The sequence below is a fragment of the Macaca nemestrina genome, chromosome 1 (assembly GCF_043159975.1).
Source record: "Macaca nemestrina isolate mMacNem1 chromosome 1, mMacNem.hap1, whole genome shotgun sequence".
NCBI classification, from domain to species: Eukaryota; Metazoa; Chordata; class Mammalia; order Primates; family Cercopithecidae; genus Macaca; species Macaca nemestrina.
This window is the reverse complement of record NC_092125.1, coordinates 59,473,371-59,497,162: the sequence shown is the minus strand read 5'-3', so window position 1 is coordinate 59,497,162 and position 23,792 is coordinate 59,473,371. Positions and strand designations below refer to the sequence as shown.

The 23,792-nt window shown below is 52.7% G+C and overlaps 1 protein-coding gene and 1 pseudogene across 1 annotated transcript; one reads left to right on the top strand and one right to left on the bottom strand.

Moving 5' to 3' along the window:
- Positions 1-1,732: 1,732 nt before the first annotated feature.
- On the bottom strand, positions 1,733-2,307 carry LOC139356594 (peptidyl-prolyl cis-trans isomerase NIMA-interacting 4 pseudogene; annotated as a pseudogene).
- Positions 2,308-8,336: 6,029 nt separating this feature from the next.
- On the top strand, positions 8,337-22,286 carry LOC105484714 (troponin I1, slow skeletal type). Its single transcript, XM_071068570.1, has 10 exons — positions 8,337-8,379; positions 8,689-8,762; positions 8,999-9,103; positions 13,295-13,324; positions 15,864-15,905; positions 16,472-16,603; positions 18,040-18,129; positions 19,631-19,807; positions 20,726-20,835; positions 21,905-22,286. Exons 1-9 carry the CDS (start codon positions 8,337-8,339, stop codon positions 20,831-20,833), a joined length of 801 nt encoding a protein of 266 aa, XP_070924671.1. The 3' UTR covers positions 20,834-20,835; positions 21,905-22,286.
- Positions 22,287-23,792: the final 1,506 nt, after the last annotated feature.

Sequence of the window (23,792 nt, the reverse complement as noted above, 5' to 3'; positions counted from 1 at the left end):
ACGGGGTGGAGGGGGTGGTCATAGTTCAGGGTGACCTCCCAGGGCCTAAGTTTAACATCAACAAAGGTCCAGTGTCCAGCTGTTGTTTCTATGTGTGTCCAAGCGCATTGTTGGAGGGGCGAGCAGTTCATCACCTATGTCAAGGTCAGTGAGTGGCTGTGACTGCTCCTCTCTGGGGGAGGGGGCAGCTGGTGCCCAGACACTCCAGGTGCCAAGAACTCGAACGAGATGGGTTCTCAGCCAGCTCTTTCCCTGTACCCTTAGCCAGGAGCCCCCCAGCCTTATTTCGGGACCCTGAGAAACCAGCAAAGATCCCTCCTGAGCCATGGGAGGCAATTTCCTGCCCTGTGTCTGGCCAGAAGGTGCCTTTCTGTGTTGGCTACTTGTCCATTCGTTTATTCAATGAGCATCTACTATGTATCAGGCACTGTGGTGGTCACTGAGGATACAAAACTGCATAAGACATAGTGTCGACACTCAGGTTCCTCCCAGATGAGTAAATAGATGACTTCGATATTGTAGATGCCACATAGAGAAAGAGGGACATACAGGGCTATGGGGCTTGGAGGAGCGGCTCCTAATGCAGTCGGGTGGTCAGGGTGGACTTCCTGGATGAGTCAGTGCTCCACTGAGACTTGGAGGAGGGTAGGAGATAGGTGGAGTGGGAGTGAAGGGCCTTCGGAGAAGCCTCTGGTGATCTGGGGACGTTGAATAGTTCTGTGCGGCTGGGACCAGGGGACAAAGGGGCTAGGGAAGCTGTAAGGGTGTGATCATGAAAGCGCATGTGTCTTGACCACAGGTTTGCATTTATCCTCATAATATTGTCACTGAGGGAAGGTGGTTCAGGCGGCAGTGGGATGGACAGGCTTCTGGAGCAGACAGCCCGACCGGTGAGGAGTTTGCTGCCATGAAGCTGGCAGAAGGCAGTGGCTCAAGCAGAGACAGTGGCGTGGGTCTGTGGAGGAGGGCGGATCAGGAGGCCTCGAGGGGAGCAGGACAGGACTTGCTGCTCCTCTGGCTGTGAGGAGGAAGGGAGGGGAGCAGAGGGGGTGATCCTCAGATTTCTGGTTTGGCTCAGTGGCTGTGGCTGGGCCTTTGCATGACAGGGAGAACAGAGAGGGAGCAGATGGGGTTCAGGGTGGGGCCATCGAGTGAGGAAGGGCTTGCAGTGCCTGAGCCAGGGTGTTGCGCAGGCAGCTGGGCACACGGGCCTAGTGCTGGGGTGGGCTAGGCTGCCCCAGCAGGCCCCAGGGAAGGCCGGCAGGCTGGGATGCTATCCGCATGGACTCACTCCCCTCTCTTAGCCCTGGCACTAAGTGCGTCCCTCTGGCAAAGAAGAAAATGATTTCTGTCCCTCGCCATCTGCTGCATGGGAAGATGGGAATGGAGTGAGCACGGTATGAGGGGATCAGGAACATCGAGGGGCTGTGTCCAGCTGCCCGAACCATCCACGAGGCCGGCACCATGTTGAGGACAGTGGTGGGGACAGAAGCCAAGGTTCATCATTGTACCCCAGGGCCTGGGTTGATGCCTGGTAAGGGGTGTTTGGGGGGCTCCAGAGTTCTCTGGGTCTGAAGTGTAGGGTGGGGAGGGCAGCATGGGGGATGGACCAGGGCCGGGGCTGCCTATGCCCAGTTCAGGGGCCCCGCTGAGGAGTGAGCACAGACTAAAGTGTTGGGTCTGGCTAGAAGGGGTGCTTTTAGGGGTTTTTTTTTCAGTCTTTCATATTATTTTATTTTCTTCCTTCAACCATAATAATATGATATCCAAAGTTTGTCTTAACTGGTGGATGCTTCACAGGCTTATCCATCCCACTTACAGACAAGACAAATGCTGCTTCCTGCAATGGCCCCACCATGGACCCTCATCATCCAACCCAAGTCGCCCCCTTGCCTGGCTTTAGCTTCACTATATTGTGAGGCCACTTCATTGAATCTTATCCCAGACTTTAACTTTTCCATGACTGCCATGATTTTGCCATGTTTTTTACACAGAATGTATCTGACCTTAGCTGCCTTGCCACCGCCTTTGGGACCCTGAGCCTTCTTGCCAGCACTGTCACTCCCAGAGGTTGCTCCCGCTTTCCCCTTTTCCAGAACCACTTGTTCCTTTGGGTGGCATCGTGGAAATTTGCTGTTGAAGTCTCAACTGCCTAAGTGGTTCTTAAAGGGAGGTCCCCAGGCCAGCAGTGTCAGCATCACCTGAGAAATAGTTAGAAATGCAAATTTCTGGGCTTTACCCCAGACCTGCTGAATCAGAAACTTTGGGAGGTGAGGCCCAGAATCTGTGTTTTAACAAGCCCTCCCCAAAATTCAGATGCCCTATAAGGGTTTGAAAACTACTGGGGTGGGTGGGGGAGTGGGCAGGGGCCTGTTCCGCTACACACCATGCTGGGTCTGGAGTGAACAGATGGAGGCGGGAAGCCCCATCCGCTGCCCCAGGGACAGCCTTTTCAGAGGGAAGGTAGAACTGTGCACCCAAAAACACAGGGGATGCAATGCTTAGAACCAAGTGAGCATCAGAGACAGAAAGTCCTGTGCAGCAGAGCTGGGTGGAACCTGGTGAGTGGGTAGCATGGGGCAGAATTGGGAGAGAGACACAGTGACCTGGTGTCCCAGTTCCCAGGGTTGCAAACTGCTCATGTGCCAGCTTGAAAATAATTAGTTTCTAGGCAGGGGTCTACACCCAATTTGCTAGCTCACTCTCCATCACTGTCCTCCACATCCCCCCATCCCTGGACATACAGAGTTAGCCCCAAACCCCACCTACTTATTATGGGGATTCCTGGAGAGTCAGCCTGTTTTGCGGGGACCTGTCAAGGCACTGCCAGTCCCAGGCTCAGGGTGTGGAGGCTCAGTGGCAGCACAGAAAGCAGGAACCTGGGGTGGGAGCGGGGTGGTCTTTGGGCCTTCCTCCTTCATCCTAGCACTGGGCTGATGGGGGAAACTAGATGGGCCAGAAGAGAATTCAGGGTGAGGCAATGCTGAGCTCAAGGAGCAGGTAGTTCAAGAGAGAAGTGAAGCAACAGGTTTGGCAGAGGGTGGTGGGTGTGGGAGAGGGTCAGGGGCATGGGGAGGTGTGCAGACTGTGAGAGATGCACCGCCACCTGCCCAGTGCTGGGACCTGCAGGGACTCACAAGACCCTCACCCTCTTCCCTCTGCCCTGCCTCTCCTTCACTTCCACTCACCCCATCTCTAACCCCACCCAGGCCTCCCTGGAGGGGAAGAGCCTCCTCTCATGGTGTCTCAATGCTAAAAAGAGTGGCTAATATTATCTGTTACTACACAACCAAACCTCTCACAATTAGGTACATCAAGAGTCAGTCATTCAAACCATCACTTACACTTTTTTTCTGCTTTGAGACAGGGTCTCACTCTGTTGCCCAGGCTGGCGTACAGTGGCATGTGATCTCGGCTCATAGTAGCCTTGACCTCCTCCTTGGCTCAAGCAATCCTCCCATTTCAGCCTCCCAAGTAGCCAGGAGCACAGGCTTGTGCCACCACACCCGGCTAATTTCTGTATTCTTTGTAGAAACGGGGCTTTTGCCATGTTACCCAGTCTGGTCTCAAACTCCTGAGCCCAAGCCATCTGCTTGCCTCAGTCTCCCAAAGTGCTGGGATTACAGGCCCGAGCCACCATGCTCAGCCCATTTACTGTTTTTAATGTTGGGATGAATTATACGCAGCTTTGGAGTCACAACACTGGTCCATTCCAAGTTCCCCGTGGGAACCATGGTGTTGGCTGAAGATGAGGACATTAAAGTCATAGTGACGGCCCCTGTTTACTGAACACTTACTATGTGCAGGAGCATGGACTTTGGCACAGAGACCTGGGTGCAGCTCTCAGCTCTGTCTTGTCCTTGCTGTGGGACCCTGGCTGATTGCTAAACCACTGTGACCCTGTTTCCTCATGGGTATGGTAGGGTAAGTAATAGTGCCTACCTCAGAATGGTAGTGTGAGGCCTCGAGGACTATATGCCAAGAACCAACATTTGTTCAGCATTTGCCTTGGGCCAGGGCTTTGCAATGCCCTTTATGCACATACCTCATTGGAGCCTCACAGCCACCCCCCAGGTGGGCACCATTATTACCCCCATTTTACAGATGAGGAAGTGGAGGCTTGGAGGGATACACTGCTAAGCTTCACTAGTGAGTGTTCCTGGTGAGTGGCAGAGCTGTCTGCTTCCAAAGTCGCGTGTTGACTCACCTCACTATGCTATGTCTCTAATGCCACAGACTTTCATGTGGGACTGATTTGTGGTGAAAAATTGAGGGTGACACCCTTTTGATTTCTCTGTTCCTTCTGCTCTAGTCTCCTCAGCCCCCAGCCCTGCCCCCTCTCAGAACTCAGTCACAGAAAGCTGGCCTTGGAACCATGATGGGCTTAAGAGGGGGTGGGTGGAGAAGGCGGGGAGGGGCGTGGGGTTGGCTGTCACTGAGGCGAAGGCCCCTGAGTAGTGGGGGGAGAGCCCGTGTCAGGAGGGGCCGCCGGGAAGACAGATGGTCTGGGCTTTGTCACTTGCTAATTTGGGCTTCTGTGCTTCCCAAACCAAGCCAGGGCAGCCAGGGCTGACAGGTGTCAGCCTCTGAGGTGGCAGGACCTGACTCCACAACCCACGGCCTTACAAGGCTTAGCTCCTCTGGCCAGACACTTCCTTCCCTTTCCCTGTGGCCTCCCCAGCCCTGGGAGGGACAAGGATGACACTGGAAGCCAGTGGCACTAGAGGCTGAAAATCCCTCCAGGCCTTCTCTCACTGACACCCATCTCACCGTCCCTCTTTCTTGGACTTGCCCCTTCCTCCCACGATCTGGCCAGCTCTGGTTCTCACTCCTTCTGGCAATTCTTCCATCCATTTCCATTGAGCTGGGCAGTCACAGAAGATCTGAGAGGGTACTGACCACAGAGGCCATTCTCCTGAGGCCTGGATTCTTGTCAAGTTTGCCTCAGCCTCTTCCTGGACTTTAAAAGAGGCTAAGGGGGTTCAGACATGGTGGCTCACACTCAGACATACTGTAATCCCAGCACTTTGGGAGGCCAAGACAGGAGGTTTGCTTGTGCCCAGGTGTTCAAGACCAACCTAGGCAATGTAAGGAGACCCCACCTCCATAAAAAATTAAAAAATATTTTGAAAAAGAGGCTAAGGGAAAGCCTCCAGCCTTGTCCCAGGGAGGAGGACCCCATGGAAGTCAGGCTCAGCCTCAGGTCTCTGCACACCCTTAACCCATTTTACAAATGAGGAAGCCAAGGTTCAGAGAGGATACTGCATAGCTGGGTCAATTCTGCAGTGAACCTAAATTCAGCTTAGTGTCTAGAAGGCCTGCAATAAGGCTAGGGCCAACGCCAGGAGGGGAAACTCATGTGGTCTAGGGTAGGGCTTGCAGATGAAGCTGGATTAGGAATTAGAACAAGGTCAGTTTTAGCATTTTGCATGCTGTGTGCAGAATGGATTGAGAGGGCAAGCAGTCACCTCAGTAAACCAAGCAAGAGAGTAGAGAGCAAGAAGGTGAAGGTTCTAGTAGGTTAGGGATAAAGACAGGGACAGGGATTATATTGGGGTTAAAAGAGGGTTAGTGTTAGGATTAGAATTGGGCTAAAGTTAAGGTTAGGGAAGTGTCTCTGCTTTGTGGGCAGCATGACAGAGCACTGGGCTGGGAGTTAGGAGAACTGACCCCTCACCCTGTGGCCTCCCCTCTGGGGGCCTGGGTTTCCTCACGGGCACACAGATTGGACTGGACAGTCTTCCTGCTCTGGTGTCCTGTGATGCTCTCGGCAAAATCAGAGCTGGCTTTCTGGAAGGCCAGGCAGGCCCTGGTGGGGCTGGATTCTGGCCCACTCTTCCTCAGGGCTGCCTTGTTCTGAAACCCGGGCTGGTTTGTTTCACTGACCCTCCCAGGATCACCGTTTTCCTGGCTAGTCCCAAGCATAGCCGGAACCATGAAGTCCAGGGCCCAGCAAGGCACTGAAGAATGTATTAGCTTCTCATTGCTGCTGTAACAAGTCAGCACAAATAACCCAAGTTTATTATCTTACCATTCTGGAGGGCAGAAGTCTGAAGTCAGTCTCCCTGGGCTGCAAGGCAGGGTGTTGGGAGGCCTGCTTCCCCCTGCAGGCTCTAGGGGAGAAGCCGTTCCCTGTCCCTTTTTTGGCTTGTAGAGGCTGCCTGCATTCCTTGGCTCATGACCTCCCTCCATGGTCAAGGCCAGCGGCATAGCATCTTTTCTGACATCTGCTTCCTTCATCACATTTCCTTCTCTCAACCCTGCTTCTCATGACTCACTCAGCTGAGAAGGACACTTGCGATTAGATTGGGCCCACCAAGATAATCCAGGATAATCTCCCCGTCTCAAGTGTCTTAATGTAATCACATCTGCAAAGACCCTTTGCCATCTAAGGTAACAGATTCACATTTGCATTAGGGCCCAGGCACCTATGAGGGCCACTATTCAGTGTAGCACAAACAGTGCTGCCTGGGGCCAGGGCCAGGAGCACTCTTTCTGGCTCTGTGTCTGGGAAGGGTCCTCCCTGACCAGTGAGCATCTGTGTCAGACAGAACCTCAGCTCTGGTACAGCTGTGCCTGCTCTGCAGGGAGAATAGGAAACCTGGCCCCAGGGCAGATGTGCACTGAGAAGGGGTGACCTTTTCTGTAGGCAAGGGCGGGAGGAGAAAGGCTGCGGAGGCACACTTGGTTGGGGCAGTGAGTGGGCTGCAGGGCTGAGACCTCCAGTGGCGGCCCCTCAGCTGGTTGTGGGCGGCCTGGATCATTGTGGCCTGCTCTGCACCCACTCCATACATGAAGGAAGATGGGGCTCAGGAGCAAGGACAACAGGGCATGGCATGCTTGCTTTTGAAGGCCACCTTTGAGCGACAGGAGAGAGATGCTGGAGAAGTCAGTGTGTGAACTGGGGCCAAAGGTCATGGTGGATCTCAGAGGGGGAGCTAGAGGCTGGATTCCACGTGGTGTGCAGGGATGGTGGGGATGGAATTGGGACACTGGGGTGAGGGGTCCTGGCCCCATGCTGCCCAACAGAGTGTGAAGATGAATAACTCTGAGTCTGAGATTCTCCATGGCTCCTGCCCAAGAAGGGCCCCTGGCTGTGCTATGTTCTCCACGTCTTGCTGTGGACATCTGGCTGCCTACTTTCTTGGCTTGTGTTCATCCTGCTTTGTTCTTCTATTTATCGACCTGTGCTCTTTGTTTTTCCTTTTCAAAAAGCGGGATAATTCATGCAGATAATTCAGTTTTTGAGAATATCAAGGTCTTTTAAGAAAGTTATTGTATAGGCTGGTCATGGTAGCTCATGTCTGTAATCCCAGCACTTTGGGAGCCTGAGGCAGGTGCATCGCTCAAGGCCAGGAGTTTGAGATCAGCCTGGCCAACATAGTGAAACCCTGTCTCTACTAAAAATGCAAAAAATAGCCAAGCATGGTGGCGCACCTGTAGTCCCAGCTACTCAGGAGGCTGAGGCAGGAGAATCACTTGAACCCACTAGGTAGAGGTTGCAGTGAGCCAAGATCACGCCCCTGTACTCCAGCCTGGGTGACAGAGCGAGACTCTGTCTCAAAAAAAAAAAAAAAAAAAAAAAAAAAAAGTAAATAAATAAAAGGAAAGTTATTGTGTAAATTATAATAAGCTGAGGCAATAAACTCCAGTAGGCTTATCTGCAAAGGCCCTGAATTCCTGCTCCCTCTGGCTGATCCTCTTGGCTGGAGTCCACCTCCATTATCCATTCCAGCCTCTCCACTTGGAATCCTATGCCCCCAACCCCCATGTCTCCCTAGACCCTGTCCTTTCTTCCTGGCAGCTTTCTCGCATAGAGGCTTCTCAAAGTTGACCCGACCAGAACAGAATTAGAGCAACCTCTATTAGGCAGCAGAATGTCGGTGTAGAGAGGGCAGGGCCTTTACCTCTGTGGGCACTGGGTTGTGTCTCCTTAGGACACCCCTGCCCATTACTCTCTCCCTCTCCAAATGGGGAGCGTGGCTGGGACTCCCTAACCTCCTGCTTGCGAGGCCTCTCTCTGGCCTCCGAGAGGGTCAGTGTCCTGCCCCAACCCATGAGATGACACACTATAATAGCCACAGGATTAACATAGCAGGCATTGTCTTTCTCTGACTATAGGATGGGTATTATGTGTTCATCAACTGTCCTAAAAATACCCAGTAAACAGGTGCAGCCCCTGTGGCTCCAGTCCCCTGGGATCTGTTGGCTTCTGGCTGGAGATGAAGATTAGGGCAGGGGAGAGGTGAATTAGTCTCACTGAGTTCCTGGCATGAAACTTGGGTGTTTTTTGGAACCCAGGAAATCTAGCTTCCAGGAAACCCACCTGGAGTGGCATGCAGAGTGTCTGCAGACCCTCAGACCTCCCTGAGCGGAAAGGTGGGCCCTGCTGCCACTGCCGTTCTGCTCAGCCCTGGAAACACTCACTGGGGTCAGCCTGCAACACTGCTCACATCACTCCCCACAGCCAGGCACTCTCCTATCCCACGTGCACCCGAGCCACCGAAAAATCCCGGAAAATTGAGTCTTTAGCCCTCTTGGGCTTTTGGAGCATGGGTTTGGGGGCCTCATTTCCATAATGCCTTATAAGAGATGCAGGGTTAGCCCAATGGTCCTCTTCCCCCAGCTGCTACTTGCCCTTCTGGGCCTTCCCTGTGGCCCCTTGCTCTCCCTCATTCCCCCTCCCAGTCCCATCTCTGTTCAGTCCCCACACCTGGTCTGGCTGTTCGTTCTTTCCCTTTCTGCAGCTTGAGTCTCCCCAGGTGGGTGCTGGTTTCACTCAATCGGTGGCACCTATGTGCACAGAATTTGCCTCTGCTCCTGAGCCACAAACTCGCGTGGCTTTCGGCCTGTGTGACTGTTGTGTGCATCTCAGCACGCATCTGCCCTGTGAGGTGTGCGTGTGTGTGTGTGTGTGTGTGTGTGTGTGGTGGGAGGGGTGGAAGGGAGGAGGGGCAGCAGGAGGGGGCAGTGGGTCTGTTCTATTTTTACCGGCCAGTTGCTGCTGGCCACAGTTTTCATAGCCTCCCCTCGGCTCTGCCCCTCACAGTCTGCGGTCTACAGCGAGGCACAGGCCAGCCCAGCTCCACGAGGACTGAACAAGGTAAGCGCCTACAGCCCAGGACTTCAGATCTAGGCTGATCCCAGGCAGAGAACCTGGGGCTTTTGTTTAAGGAGAAAGCGAGGTCTTGGAGCTGGAGAAAACCGTTTCTTGCCTGTACAGTTGGTTTGTTGGTAGAACATTCCTAAAATACTCCCACAGCATTTTGTCCCACAGAATGGCCTATCTCTTGCAAAACTGTTGTGAGAGGTGAAAACTTTTCCTGGCTATTTGGAAGCTGGGAGCAAGGAGAAGAATCTTCCATGAGGTTCCTTAGGAGCCCCAAGGCTGCCTAAGGGATGATGTTTTCACACAGGATGCCCAGCAGGGTGTGGGAGGGATAGTGCACCCAGGGGAAGGGGTGGCCCTGGGATCAGAGAGCTGGGTGAGCGCTCAAAGTCAGCAATACCTGCAGCAGAAGAGAAGGAGGGTGCCTGGCGTGCAGGACTCCCAGGGAGCGTAGAAGGCAGGGCCAGAGCCCCCTGCTGAGCAAGGAAACTATCTTGCTTCTGTGTTCTTTGTCTTTGAGCGACGCTGTTAGCTCCCTTTGCCCATCCCTCTGTACTGCAGCACAAGAGCAGGGGAGGGCAGACCGGCAACCCCTCTTGACCGCTCCTGCTCAGAGCTCCTGGCTCTGAGGAGCAGCAGTAGATACTGGGGGTCCTCTTGGAGGAAGGCAATGGTGGCAGCATTTTGGGTTGAGGCACAAGAGCCAGTGAACACATACGCCAGGGCAGTATCCACAGGGCAACCCAAGGCTTGGGGCAGGAGGCCATGTGGCAGTCCCTGACTTGGGTGAGGGCTGAAGGCAGCACCTACCACTGGGTTTGGGAGTCACAGTCCCACAGCAACTCTGAGATTAGGCTTTGCTGTTCAGAGCTCAAGATGGGGGTATGGTGTGTGGTAGGCAGCCCAACACCATGGGCTTGGGAGTGTTAACCGTCAGGCAAGGAAGACAGGGATGCCCTTGAATGGGGTTCCAAGGTCAGGGGGTGGGGAGTAGGGGGAAGCACATGAGCCTAACTAGATACTTGTGGATGTGATCATTGGGTGTGCAGAGATCAGTTCTTTCCCCTATATATACACACACTCTCTCTCTTTCTCTCACACACACACACTCTCACACACAGTCACTTACACACATTTACACACACAGACTTAATCTCATAGTCTAGTTGATAGTCCCTGCCATGCTGCAGAGCCTCAAGAAAGGGAAAGCCCAGCTCTGAGGCAACCACCAGAGACTCTTTGCTCCCTCCCGTGGGTGGAGGATTTTCTCATTATCTCCTTGCTTGCTACTTGTGGAGGAGATGGAATCCTGGCTCTCCAAGCCTTCCCGTGCTATCTACATCCTGACTTATCAGTCCTTGCTTGACTTCCACAGAGCCTGGCAAGGGCCCCCGTCTGGTGGGTGTCAGAGCACAGGCTGAGGCCTCTTGCCTGACGTGGGACCCCTTGGTCTGGCATTTGTCAGTGAGGCAGGCTGGGGGCAGGTCCCAGAGCTTGGCATGAGGTGCAAATTGGCCTTGGCAGGTAGGGCCCCACACTGGGGACAGTTGGCTCTCTGAGGGAGAGAGGGAGGCATGATCACTGCCAAATGCCCACCAAGGACAAGGCACATCCCAGGGAGACAGACACAGACCTGGTACCCTCTGGACGCTGGCATTCCTGGAGGCTGATGATGGACAGAGGGGCCTGGAGGTGGCTCTTCGCCAGCTGGTGTTTCCTTTGGATTTCCTCAGCATCTTTGGAGAAGCAGAGCCCTCAGAATAAGCAGCTGCCTATAAAATCTAATTCCAGCCAAGCATCTCAGGAATTCATGGATTGTCTCCATACCCCTCCCTCTGTACCCCAGCATGACAGCTGAGACTCTGGGGTCACACTACCCCTCCATCTCCTCCACCTGAGCCTTCCCCTCCCCTGGTGGTGGAGGCAGAGGTGGAGGCAGAGGTGGAGGGAGGCCCAGAAGGCTTTCTGATCCACTGGTAGATTCAGGGGAGGTGGCCAAAGCATGTTCACTGGGGCTGGGACAGTGCTTCATGGGCACAAAGTGAAAGGAGAGAATTAGGGCAGAGGAAGGGGTGGCTCTGGGATGAAATTATTGGCAGGCACTTTGCAAGTGTACTTTAATTCCCTGCCTCCCAGACCCCACAACCAGGTTCTTGAACCAAGTCCACACTCCTGACCCTGAGCTCCATGCCTGCCCTCCCCTCCACACACACACTGGGCTCTCCCACCCTTTACCTCACAGCCTGGCTCAGAGTTTCTGTGCGCCCCTGCACACCTGCTCCTCACCTCAGCTGTCCCCTTCGTTTCCCTGAGCTTTTGCACAGTCCCTCCCTCCTCTGGCATTGGAATGCTCTGTGTCCAGGCCCAGGCAAGACGGTGAATTATGTCTGGCTTTGGAACATCTCCCTCTGCAGCCTCATGGACCCCCTCTTTGGCCTGGGCCTCAGGATCACCTGGTCAGGGGGCTTCAAATTGTGCTCCATGGCCAAGTATCCTCACAGAAGACCACAGGGCTGCTATGATAACCCCCTTCAACCGGTGCCATTTGGCTCTTTTTGTTTGTTTGATTTTTAAATTCAGGAGTACATGTGCAGGATGTGCAGGTTTGTTACACAGGTAAACATGTGTCATGGAGGTTTGTTGTATCAATTATTTCATCACTCAGATATGAGAGACGTATCCATTAGTTATTTTTCCTGATCCTCTCCCTCCTCCCACCCTCCACCTTCTGATAGGCAAAATGCCATGTTGCTTATACTGATTGGATTTATTTTACTTCCAAGTAAGATTTGGTTAGAACAAAGGATTCAACCAAATAAAATTAATTAAATATTATTTTAATTAATATTAATTAATAATAAACATCAAGTGGAAACCCACTGATTTAACCCCTAATTTTGCAGAGAGGAAAACCAACCCAGAATGGGGAAAGACAGACTTGGGTGAACACAGGATTTGCCCTGCCTCGTGGCTTATCCTCCCCCACTCAGGGCCTCTCACTGCCCCACCCTGGGGGTGCCAGTTGTATTACCATCTGTGGATGGAGTTGTGCCACATAGCAGCTACCCGTATTCCAGCATCCACTCTGCTCATTCACTTTCCAGGCCTTCCTCTCTCTGAGCCTTTCAATGACCACTTTTTTTTTTTTTTTTTTGAGACTGAGTCTCGCTCTGTCGCCCAGGCTGGAGTGCTGTGGCCGGATCTCAGCTCACTGCAAGCTCCGCCTCCCGGGTTCCCGCCATTCTCCTGCCTCAGCCTCCCGAGTAGCTGGGACTACAGGCACCCGCCACCTCGCCCGGCTTATTTTTTTATATTTTTAGTAGAGACGGGGTTTCACCATGTTAGCCAGGATGGTCTCGATCTCCTGACCTCGTGATCCGCCCGTCTCGGCCTCCCAAAGTGCTGGGATTATAGGCTTGAGCCACCGCGCCCGGCCTCAATGACCACTCTTAATCCACAGGATAAAATCTAAACTCAGCCTGTCCTTCAAGGCCCTCAAGAGTGAGCTACAATCTCAATTTTTTTTTTTTTTTTGAGAAGGAGACTCATTCTGTCACCCAGGCTGGAGTGCAGTGGCACGATCTCGGCTCACTGCAACCTCCACCTCCTGGGTTCAAGCAATTCTTCTGCCTCAGCTTCCTGAGTAGCTGGGATTACAGGCGTGCACCACCACACTCGCTAATTTTTGTATTATTAGTAGAGATGGGGTTTCACCATATTGGCCAGGCTGGTCTTGAACTCCTGATCTCATGATCTGCCCACTTCGGACTCCCAAAGTGCTGGGATTACAGGCATGAGCCACTGTGCCTGGCTGCTCTCACTTTCCAAGCATATTTCCTATGGACTCCATTCTGTTCTCCACCGGGCTTAGCAAGCTTTATCTGGAAAGGTCCAGATAGCTTTGTAGCTCACATAAGGTTTCTGTTGCAAATTCTTAAAAAAAAAAAAAAAAATCTTGCAACTCTTTAAGTAAAAACAGGCGGGGGTCCAGGTTAGGCTTCTGAGCTGTAGTTGGCTGACCCCTGCCCTGCAACCCTGTCCCATCTTGACCTGCTGGAATCCAGTGTGTCTGATTTCTTCCTTTTGTATTCTGACTCTGTCTCCTAGGCTGGGCTCCCAAGGCGCAGCTGGGTTGGGGGCAGGGGTTTCTACTTTCCCTCATGAACTGTTCCTCTGTGCCCCCAGGTGCTGTCCCACTGCCACCATGCCGGAAGTGTAAGTAGTCTCACTGCCATCTGGGGCCCCAGGAAGGCAAGTCCCTTTGCCACAGACTTCAGCCCCACAGTGGAGGCACCATGTTTTCAACCCCCAAAGCTTTCCCCTAAGAGACCAGGTCCTCGAACAGGGACAGCACTTGATGGTCTTCCCCGTGCTGCCTGTGTCCTCCCAGCCATTGAGCAGAACTCACTCTCAGGTTGCCCTGGGAGCGCCTTTTTGGCCTGTGCCTCAGAGTTTTCCTGTCTTGATCTAACACGTGAATTGCGTGTACCAGCCACCACTTAACACTGACACAGTAGGTGAACAAAGCTTTGGGAATTTACCCACACACCCACGGATGGATGCTTTCATGTTACTGGAACCCTACCCTAAGGCTTCCCTCCCCTTCCACCACTTCTCCCCAACTTACCATGCCCAGTACCTCCCAATAAGAATGCCCGGTAGTTCAAAGGGCTGTTGAGTTTTTATTCTGTTCTGCCGGAACCTCGAACTTCTCCCCCTGCCTGATGCCTGATGACTCTCTGGCTCACTGTTGTCAGCGGCCCCCTCCTTCCCCAAGCTGGTCTGCGAGGTTCTGCGGCCGCACATGTAATCCTCATTGTTCATACTCACTCTGTGTTCTGCTCTTTCCCTGTCCTTCCTGTGATGGATGCCTGAAGCGAGGTAAGTGGTATTTGGGGTATCTCTGTCCTGGTTAACTCTTCTGACTGGTAAAGGTGGGAAGGTGGGGTTGGCATCTGAGGAGAGGGGAGAGCTTGTATTAAGCCCTGGTGGGAGTCTGGGAGGTGTAGGGTATTTAGTGGCTGAACAAATTCCCAGGAGATGGAAACATCAGGCGAAGATTCTGGATGTGGGGTTTCCTAGTGTCCAGGGAGTTGCTATGCCAGTGTACAATGTCACTGGAAGGTTGTCCTGGGACTGGTACTGCAGCAGGGCTGGGTGTGACTCTGCATCTTTGCTGAGCACAAGCTCTTCCTCACCCACTCTGAGAGCTGGTCCAGTCCTGGGGGGACCACCCTATTCCATGCAAAGCTGATCCTGTGCAAAGCTATATTTGAGGGGTAAGGGATAGTCATTGGGTTATTCCACTCTTGCCCAGTGGCTGAACATTGAGCGAGGAGCAAAGAGATGTCCTTAAATCCCTCAGGTGTTAGATAATCCTGACACTGGCCATTCTATACACTCCAGACTTAACAGGCTGCTGAGATCACAGCCTATATACAGTCCAAGGATGGGGATGGCAGGGATAGGAATGGGGACTCAGGGATGGCAACAGTGCGAATTAGCGGTATTGATGGAGGGGACATGTGGCACAGAGATTCTCGGAAAGAATTGAAAATGTTACTTTTGAACATTCATATGAATGTTGAAGTTTTGCTAAGGCTCGTATTAAAGTGAGTCCTCACTGACTGATGGTCAGATGAGGTGACCATCAGCTCACTCACCAAGTGGTGGGGAAACAAGATAGCAGTAAAACATTTGCCATGTGTACATTACGGTGTGTAAACTGTGGAGGTAATGCTTAGAGTCATAGGCTCTTTCTTTTGAAATCACACTTATCTGAAATGTAACAAAAATCTTTAGGAGAGGAAAAGACAAACAAACCACTCTGAACAGTCAGAATAGAAGTTACACATTCCATTTGCTGAAACTCATCCATTGTCTCTCATGAGAACTTCCCTCTCAAAGCCTAATCACTTCTACTTTACACCCTGGAATAACATTGGAGAGCCATGCTCTCCCAGCTTGCAGCACATTAAGTCTAGGTAGGATGCTTCCTGCTGGCAATGAGAAGTGACCACCTATGGCCCGGAAGAGATACTAGTGCTCGAAAGGCATCACAGTCTCATTAGTTGGGGGCCAAGCAGCCCTACTCACCTTTGCCACCCCTGAGGCACCACTGTCACAGGGCTAGGACTAGTAAGCAACAACATGTTTAGGATTTTTGATAAGAAGATAAAACAGTGGTTTTATATCTTAGAAAGATTTGTATGGGTAATGTTAACATTTTTAAAAGTTTTGAGGTCTACATAGATACATTTCATTTATTTGGGAAATTCACAGCTTATTTATGCAGCATGATAGATCATCAAGGTATTGCTGTATTACTACCTGGAGTGTGAAAACATACATAGCTTTTATGCTTTTCAAAGGATTTGCACATCCATGATCTCATTTCATCTGCAATAACTCTGTGAACTAAGCAAGGGGGGGGTCATAATATCCTTATTTACAGATGAGGAAAGAGGTGCCTGTAGAAGCCATGTGACCCTCATAGTATCTTACAAGATTTCAGCAGCAGCAGAATCAGAGTGGGAAGTTAAGGCTTCAGCCCCTAGGTCAAGGTAGCTGACTGCAGCCTTGTCTGAACTGCAGGGGTTAAATCACAAAGATGAGCTTTTAAGGCACCACAGGGCGAGCAGAGGATTCTGGATAAAGACAGAGAACCCTAGCTGGCACTTGTCTTGGCCTAGACCAGAATTCCAGTGCTGCAGCCTCTGCTTCACCACCTGTCTCTCTCTCTTCTTGCTCACAGAGAAAACCCAAGATCACTGCCTCCCGCAAACTCTTGCTGAAGGTGAGGCTGGGGGCTGGCTGCAGGGGGATGCCCAGTGGGAGGCAGAGGGGCAGAGAGCCGACTCTGAAGGGATGTGGAGGATTATGGAAAGGAGAAAGGAAGGAGGCCAGAGTGAGGATGATGAGGGGCAGAAGGAGTCCAGCATTGCTGGAGCCAGTGCCAGGCTCAGGTGGTCAGTGGGTGGGATCCTCGAGTATGGATCCTGGCACCCGCCTGGGGTCCCTAGAGTAGGTGGTGACCAGCTTCAGAGTGGGAAGCTACTCGTGCAGCCAGAGAGACTTCCTTTATTCTCGTATGTGTTTTTCTCTTTGGAGCTTTGTGAGTCAAAACAGACAGTAAGTGGGTAAGAGGAAGACTGTCAGGGGAAAACAAGTTCCAGGACTCCAGGAACATTGTGTGTGGCCACTTGGTGTACCCTCACGCACAGCCTGTCCGTGGCCGCTGCATAGACTTCTACACTGGACGGTGGTCTCAGAGTTGGCCCAGCCTGGGGCTGTCCTCGCCTCATTCCCTGATGCCAGGTGGGAGATGCGAGGCCCCCAGCTCAGCAGGTTTGTTCTGTCCAGAGCCTGATGCTGGCCAAGGCCAAGGAATGCTGGGAGCAGGAGCATGAGGAGCGTGAGGCTGAGAAGGTGCGCTACCTGGCAGAGCGCATCCCCACACTGCAGACGCGTGGCCTGTCCCTCAGTGCCCTGCAGGTGAGCCCGGCAGGTGCGGCAGGGCAGGATGGGGTTGGAGGCACTATGTGGGTGGCTCCAGGGACCAGGCAGCAAGAGCCTGAACTAACACTAGCTCAAGGTTCCATAATTTACAGGGCACCCCTGACTTCCATGGTCTCATTTAATCTTCACAACCACCTGTGAGGTAGGAACATTAGATTCCATTTTACAGGCACTGAACTGAGCCTTAGAGGGGAGGCGTGACTTGCCTGGGCTGGGCGGAGCCAGGGGCCCAGTTTCACAAGCAGTCAGGGTGATGGCATGGAATGGGGAGGCGGCCAGGGTTTGGAGAAGCCCCACTTCTCCAAGGACTTGTCTATCCTTTCTTAGAGCTTGGTCTTTAACGTTTTCAGAACACTGGGAAATTATTTAAATGCCAGTGCTTACAGAGAAAAGAGACTGGAAGGAAATACATCAAAATGTTACTAAGTATCCCTGGGTGGTGGCATCACTAGGTATTTTAATTTTTATTATTTTTGTATTATGTTTAATACATAGTTTTCAAAATGTCTAAAATTAAAACATTACTTTAATCATAAGAAAACTATTTTATTTTGCTGGGCACAGTGGCTCATGCCTGTGACCCTAGCATTTTGAGAGGCTGAGGCAGGAGAATCACTTGAACCCCAGAGTTTGAGACCAGCCTGGGCAACATAGTGAAAGTGAGACCTTGTCTCTATAAAAAGTTAAAACAATGAGATGGGAGGATCACTTGAGCCCAGGAGGTTGAGGCTGCAATAAGCCATGATGAAAGAATACTTTTTTTTTTGAGACAGAGTCTCACTCTGTTGCCCAGGCTGGAGTGCAATGGCGTAATCTCGGCTCACTGCAACCTCCACTTCCCATGTTCAAGCCATTCTCCTGTCTCAGCCTCCTGAGTATCTGGGACTACAGGTGTGTGCCACCATGCCTGGCTAATTTTTGTAGTTTTAGTAGAGACGGGGTTTCACCATATTGGTCAGGCTGGTCTTGAACTCCTGACCTCCGGTGATCCACCCGTCTTGGCCTCCCAAAGTGCTGGGATTACAGGGATAAGCCACCATGCCCAGCCAAGAATACTGTTTTGTTGTTGTTGGTGGTGGTGTTGGGTTTTTTTTTTTTTTTTTTTTTTGAGATGGAGTCTCACTCTGTCGCCAGGCTGGAGTGCAGTGGTGTGATCTTAGCTCATTGCAACCTCTGCCTCCTGGGTTCAAGCAAAGGAATACTGTTTTTAAGAAAGCACGACATATAGACAGGAGAACAGAGGGCATACCCTTTGAGCTATTGCCTGTCATGAGCCTCAGAGTGGAGGAAACTGTCAGCTCCTCTCTGGATCCCAGGTCTTGCAAAGGGGCTGGGGAGAGGGTCAAGGGCTGGAAACTGATGGCTCTGTTCCGCTCTTCTTCGCGCCTGCCTGATCCATCTGCCGCCCCCAGGACCTGTGCCGGGAGCTGCATGCCAAGGTAGAGGTGGTGGATGAGGAGCGATACGACATTGAGGCCAAATGTCTCCACAACACCAGGGAGGTGAGTCTAAGGAAGGGAAGGGGCATGGCCAGGGTGGGCTAGGCAGGGGCATGGGCACGGATGCAGCAGCCATGGGAGGTCCCCTCCTTCCACAGGGCCTGGAAGGGGCCACTTAAGCAGGAACCTTTGGTTTCTCCGCCCTAGCCCCATAGGGCTGGAGATCTGGAGATGGGCAGAGTGGATAATCACACATGAAAAGTACAAACTTCCTCCCTACCTGCCATGTGGGCTCATCAGCCTAACAGAAGCCACTCTCTTTATCCACCCACACAAATAATCATATGCCTGTTAATAACGTCTTACCTTTGTGAAGTGCTTTCATGTGTGTTATAGCCTTTGATCCTCCCTATAGGCCTGTGGATGAAGTAGGGGCTATTTGCACCTTGCAGAGGAGAACACTCAGGATCAGAGAGGCCAAGGACTTGTCCTAGGTTGCACAGTGGTGGTCCTGGGACCAGTGCTGGTCTCTGGCTCCCACTTCGGTACTCTGTGCTCCCTTAGCATGGAGTGTGGGAGGATTAACTCCATCCAGACCCTGCTCCAGTGGGGTGGGGCAGAACAGGGAAGGACAGGGCTCCTTTGGGTCATTTGTCCAAGCAGTGAGGAGGGGGCAGGGAGGTAGCACCAGTCACTTCCCTCCTTCCCACTTCTGCCCACCGGGAATGATATGTGGGGTCACCAAGCTCCTAAGAATTCCCTCTAGAGATCACACCCTGGAAATTCCTCCAGGGGTCTAGGACCTGGAAGTTTATCACCCTGCTGGACCAAGGCTGTGAGCTGCTTTGAAGGCTCACTGGGGAGGAATAAGTTAGAAGCAGGGATGAGGCTACAGGAACAAAAGAAAGCAACCCTGCACTCCAAATAGGGCTTCCAAACCAGACAAGTCTCAGTCTGGTGGAGCTACCCCTTTTATTCAAGGTTACAGTATTAGCAATGGCTAATAGGCTTTATCTATCTGATTAACTATCCATTTATCAGCAAATGTGCAGTGGCTATTTGCAAAGGGGTGGGTGGGTCTGACTGTCCTAGAGCAGGGTCTCCAACTCTTGGGCTGTGGACCAGTACTAATCCGTGGCCTGTTAGGAACTGGGCTGCACAGCAGGAGGTGAGCAGTGGGTGAGTGAGCATTCCCACCCGAGCTCTGCCTCCTGTCAGATCAGCAGTGGCATTAGATTCTCACAGGAGTGTGAACCCTATTGTGAACTGTGCACGCGAGGAATCTAGGTTGCACACTCATTATGAGAATCAAACTCATGCCTGATGGTCTGAGGTGGAACAGTTTCATCCTGAAACCACCCCACCACCTCTCCGTGGAAAAAGCGTCTTCCACAAAACCAGTCCCTGGTGACGAAAAGGCTGGTGACTGCTGATAGGTCTGGCTTCAAGGGTGGACAAATTAAGGTGTATCTCTGGCTGGAACCCTAGCAATCTGAGGTCCTTAGGAAGGGTGCCCTGTGGCTAGCTCCCTCTCCAGTGAGCCCCGGGCACTTCTCACCTGCAGATTAAGGACCTGAAGCTGAAGGTGATGGACCTCCGTGGGAAGTTCAAGCGCCCGCCCCTGCGTCGGGTCCGTGTCTCAGCTGACGCCATGCTCCGGGCCCTGCTGGGTTCCAAGCACAAGGTGTCCATGGATCTGCGGGCCAACCTCAAGTCTGTGAAGAAGGAAGACACAGAGAAGGTGAGGTCCCTTTCCTCAGAACCTTCCACCCTCTTCCCTACCAGCTTTCCCCTTGTCAACCCCTCACATGGCCTCAGGCAGGCCCAGGAGCTCCTGTTGGAGGCCAGTCAGCTTGACAGAGAGAATGTTCTAGAATGTTTTGGAAGACCAGTGTGGGAAGAAAGAAAGAAGACTTGCTCCCTTCCTTCAGGCTGTTCCCAGTCTGATGAAGAAACTAGGACATAAAGAAAGCTAGACCCCAGACTGAGACATGAAGCAAAAATCTTGTTCCCAGTGTGAAGAGAACGTGGAGATATAGGGTAATGTTGGAGGTGACTGCCTGGTCACCACAGGGAAAGGAGACAGCAGCTCATCTTGGTGATAGCCACACACGAGCACAGACGTTAGAGAACTGAGTTCAACCACCCAGCAACAAATTATTCAAAGTTGGTTGAACTCACAGTATATGTGCCCCAAATTGATAGGCTCTGTAAGGAACAGGGATGACAGGAACATAGTCTCTGGCCCAAGAAGCTTCAGAGGACAAGAGATAAGCCAGGCAGTATACTGAGGAAATGGAAAAGCAGTCACATTCGCAGGGGAAGGCTTCTTGGAAGAGGTGGCCTTGAGCCTGCAGAGTGCCAGACCAGGAGGGTGGCATGGGGCCTGGGAGGAGGTTTTGCTCAGGTGCATTGAGGTGGGAACTAGCCCCGTAGCTGCCACTATCACCCAGTGCTCCCAAGCCACACAGCTTCCTGTGGGGCCTCGGCTTGGCCCGTGTCCACCTGCCTGGCTGAGTCCTAGGACTTAAACAGCTGGGGAGGGGCATTGGGATTTCTTATCATCTGAGGAGACTGGTTTTCTATCACCCAACTTCTCTTGAGCTGGGGGGGGCATCCAGCCTGGTAAGTCCCTGATGTGTGTGCCACTTGTCCACAGGAGCGGCCTGTGGAGGTGGGTGACTGGAGGAAGAATGTGGAGGCCATGTCTGGCATGGAAGGCCGGAAGAAGATGTTTGATGCTGCCAAGTCTCCAACCTCACAATAGAGGTACCTAGAGATCAGCTCCCTTCTCTGGGGTCCATCAGAGTCTAGAGGATAATGAGGGAGTCCACGATGGGCAGGCAGGTTGTACTCAGTGTGGTGCAGGGACAAAGGCACTGATGAGACTGATTTGAGTCGGCTCTCCTGGGCTCAGTCCTGGCTCCAGCACCGTGATACCTTGGGCATGTCATTTCTGTTTGGGGGCCCTTTTTGTTCCCCTCCTCTATGAAATTGGGGGCTGTGTTAAATCAGTGGTTCTCCAGGTGTGGTCCCGGGACCAGCAGCATCTACATCACCTGGGATGCAAATGATCACCCCCCACCCCAGGTCCACTAAATTGGAAACTCTGGGGTGAGACCAGCCTTCCAGGTGATTCTGATGCACATGGAGAGTTTCAGAACCACTAGGTTAGAGGATCCCTGGGGTCCCTTCATCTCTGACTTTCTGAGAATCTATGCTCTTTTAAATACCTCCTGGTGATGTCCTTTATTTGTGCTCCCTGCGAAGTACCCAGCACTCACAGTACCTGTTCCCAAGGAGCTACCACTCAGAGAAGCTAACACTTCCCACTCTCTGAGGAAAAAGCTGGAGAAACTGGGCCAAGCAAGGAAATCAGGCCACATAAAACCGTCTGTGGAAGTGCTGAGAGAATGTGCAATAGGGCAGGCATCCACCAGATAGCACTGGTCGGAGCAGGCTTTCTGGAGAGGAGGAGCTCTCTGAGGACGTGATGGGCAAGTGTTAGCTGATAAAGGGAAGGGCACGTTAAAGGGCTGATGGTGCAACAGAAGCATGGAGGTGGGAATTAACCACCCACAGAGTAGCATGGCAAGGCCAGGTAAGAGCTGAGGGCCGCAGTGCGGAGGAGCAGTGTGAGGGGTCCCAAAAGGGGAGAAACTGTGCCTGTGGGCTGAGAAGCTGAGGTCTTGTAGGAGCCCCTATGAATGAAGATCCAGCCAGGGGTGCGCTAGGGGTGAGAAGCCCTGGAGACTGCATGTGCTGTAGGTAAGTCAGGGATTCATGCACTGCACACAGGTCCCCGGGAACTGATGGCTTCGCCTCTTTGTCCCTACAGGCCAGCTTGCTGTGCTGCGCTCTGAGCTCCTGCTTCATGCTTCTTCTCCAACCCAGCTCACTCACTTCTCTGCCCGTGTCTGGAGCATCCCTTCCCACCTCCCCTCTCACTTCTTCCCTCCAGCCTGCATGCCCTCCTCTGGAACTGGGATTAAAGAGATATCCAAGAGGCAGGACAAACGAGAGTGTCTGAAGACCTCACCCCAGCAGGGTGGGCTCCCACCCATCCATGAGGCACTTGGGGCTTCCCAGCTACCCTGTGGTGTAACAGGTGAAGGACGAGGAGGGAGTGAGAGCACCTTTCCTCTAGCCCTGTGCCACACCCCTTCTATGTGTGTACAGTGTCCACAGCCATCTTCATTAAAAACCCAGTTTCCTGGTCATTTCTGCAGCTCTGACTGTGAGCACGGAGAAGAAAGGGAAGACTTGGGGCTTGTGAAGAGAGGGCTGTGCTGGGCTCCAGTCAGCCTGTCTGCAGTCCACAGTCCAGGATCTGAAGGGAGGGCTAAGGAATTGGTGGCTGCTTGCCAGGGTCCCCTGGGGCCCCTTCTGCCGAGTCCCTGTGATGTCACACAGCACACACTCACCACCCAGGATGCTCAGCTCACCAGAGCCCTGATCTCCGAGAACTGACCCCGTCCTGCCCCTGACTCTGGCCATCAGAAGAGGCCTCTCCATTCAGAGCCGCTTCTCCTGCCGGATTTCATACTCTCCTTCCTCTGCAAAGCTAGATTAACTCTCCCTGATGTCTGCTGGGTGTACCTGACTGCTCCGGGCTGAGAGGTCAGGGCACTTTCAATCCCTCACCTAGTCCAGCTGCACAGGGCAGGAGGCCTCACAGAAGAGATACTTGCAGTTCCAGGCCTGGCCACCAGGTGACTCCTTCCTTCTGTCCTGGGCACTCCTGTCCCTCCCGCCTCTGCTCTCCCCACTTTCACTCACCCTCCTCCCAATTGTTTCCCCTTCACACTCCTGTACTGGTCCTATCCCCCAGGACTGATTCTTTCCCGGAGTGGGGGGCGGCCACTTATCTGTCCTCTGGCTCAGGTCCTTTCTCCATCCCACTCACTTCTGGGTCCAAACCCTGGTGAGGGCATAGGGCATGCTGGGGTGGAGTGGGGGTCTGGGGCAGCCCCTCTTCCCCCATCATACTTGTGAGAGAGGCTCCTGTGAAGCAGAGAGCAAAGTTCTGACTTTCCTTTTTTTCTTTTTTCTTTTTTTGAGATGGAGTCTCGCTCTGTCACCCAGACTGGAGTGCAGTGACATGATCTCGACTCACTGCAACCTCCGCCTCCCAGGTTCAAGCGATTCTCCTGCCTCAACCTCCTGAGTAGCTGGGATTACAGGTGTGTGCCACCACACCCGGCTAATTTTTGTATTTTTAATAGAGACAGGGTTTCACCATGTTGGTCAGGCTGGTCTTGAACTCCTGAACTCGTGATCCGCCCACCTTGGCCTCCCAAAGTACTGGGATTACAGGCGTGAGCCACCGTGTCTGGTCAAGTTCTGACTTTTCAGGGCAGTGGGATAGTGACTTCTAAGCTAAGCCTGCAAGGGAAGTGGCTGGTCCCAGATCTAGGGTCCCTTGGCTTTTTGACCACCGCAGCACTGGCCCCAGGAGGGGCTGAGTTATCAGAGCAGTAATCCTTCCACCCACCCTACTGAGTCCCCATTCTGCCCTCAAATCCCATGTATTATCTGCCATAAATGCCAGGAATTGGTACAAAGTGCAGTGCCAGCTACTCCCTGGGGCATGGTCTGGCTCCGTGGGCTGCTAGCCTGCCAGCCCCTTTCAGAAAACATGGCAGTGGGAACCAGCAACTTGGGCTACCTTAGGGGAAGCAGCAATCTGCCCAGGGTTCTTGCTATAAATAGGTCAGTGGGCAGAG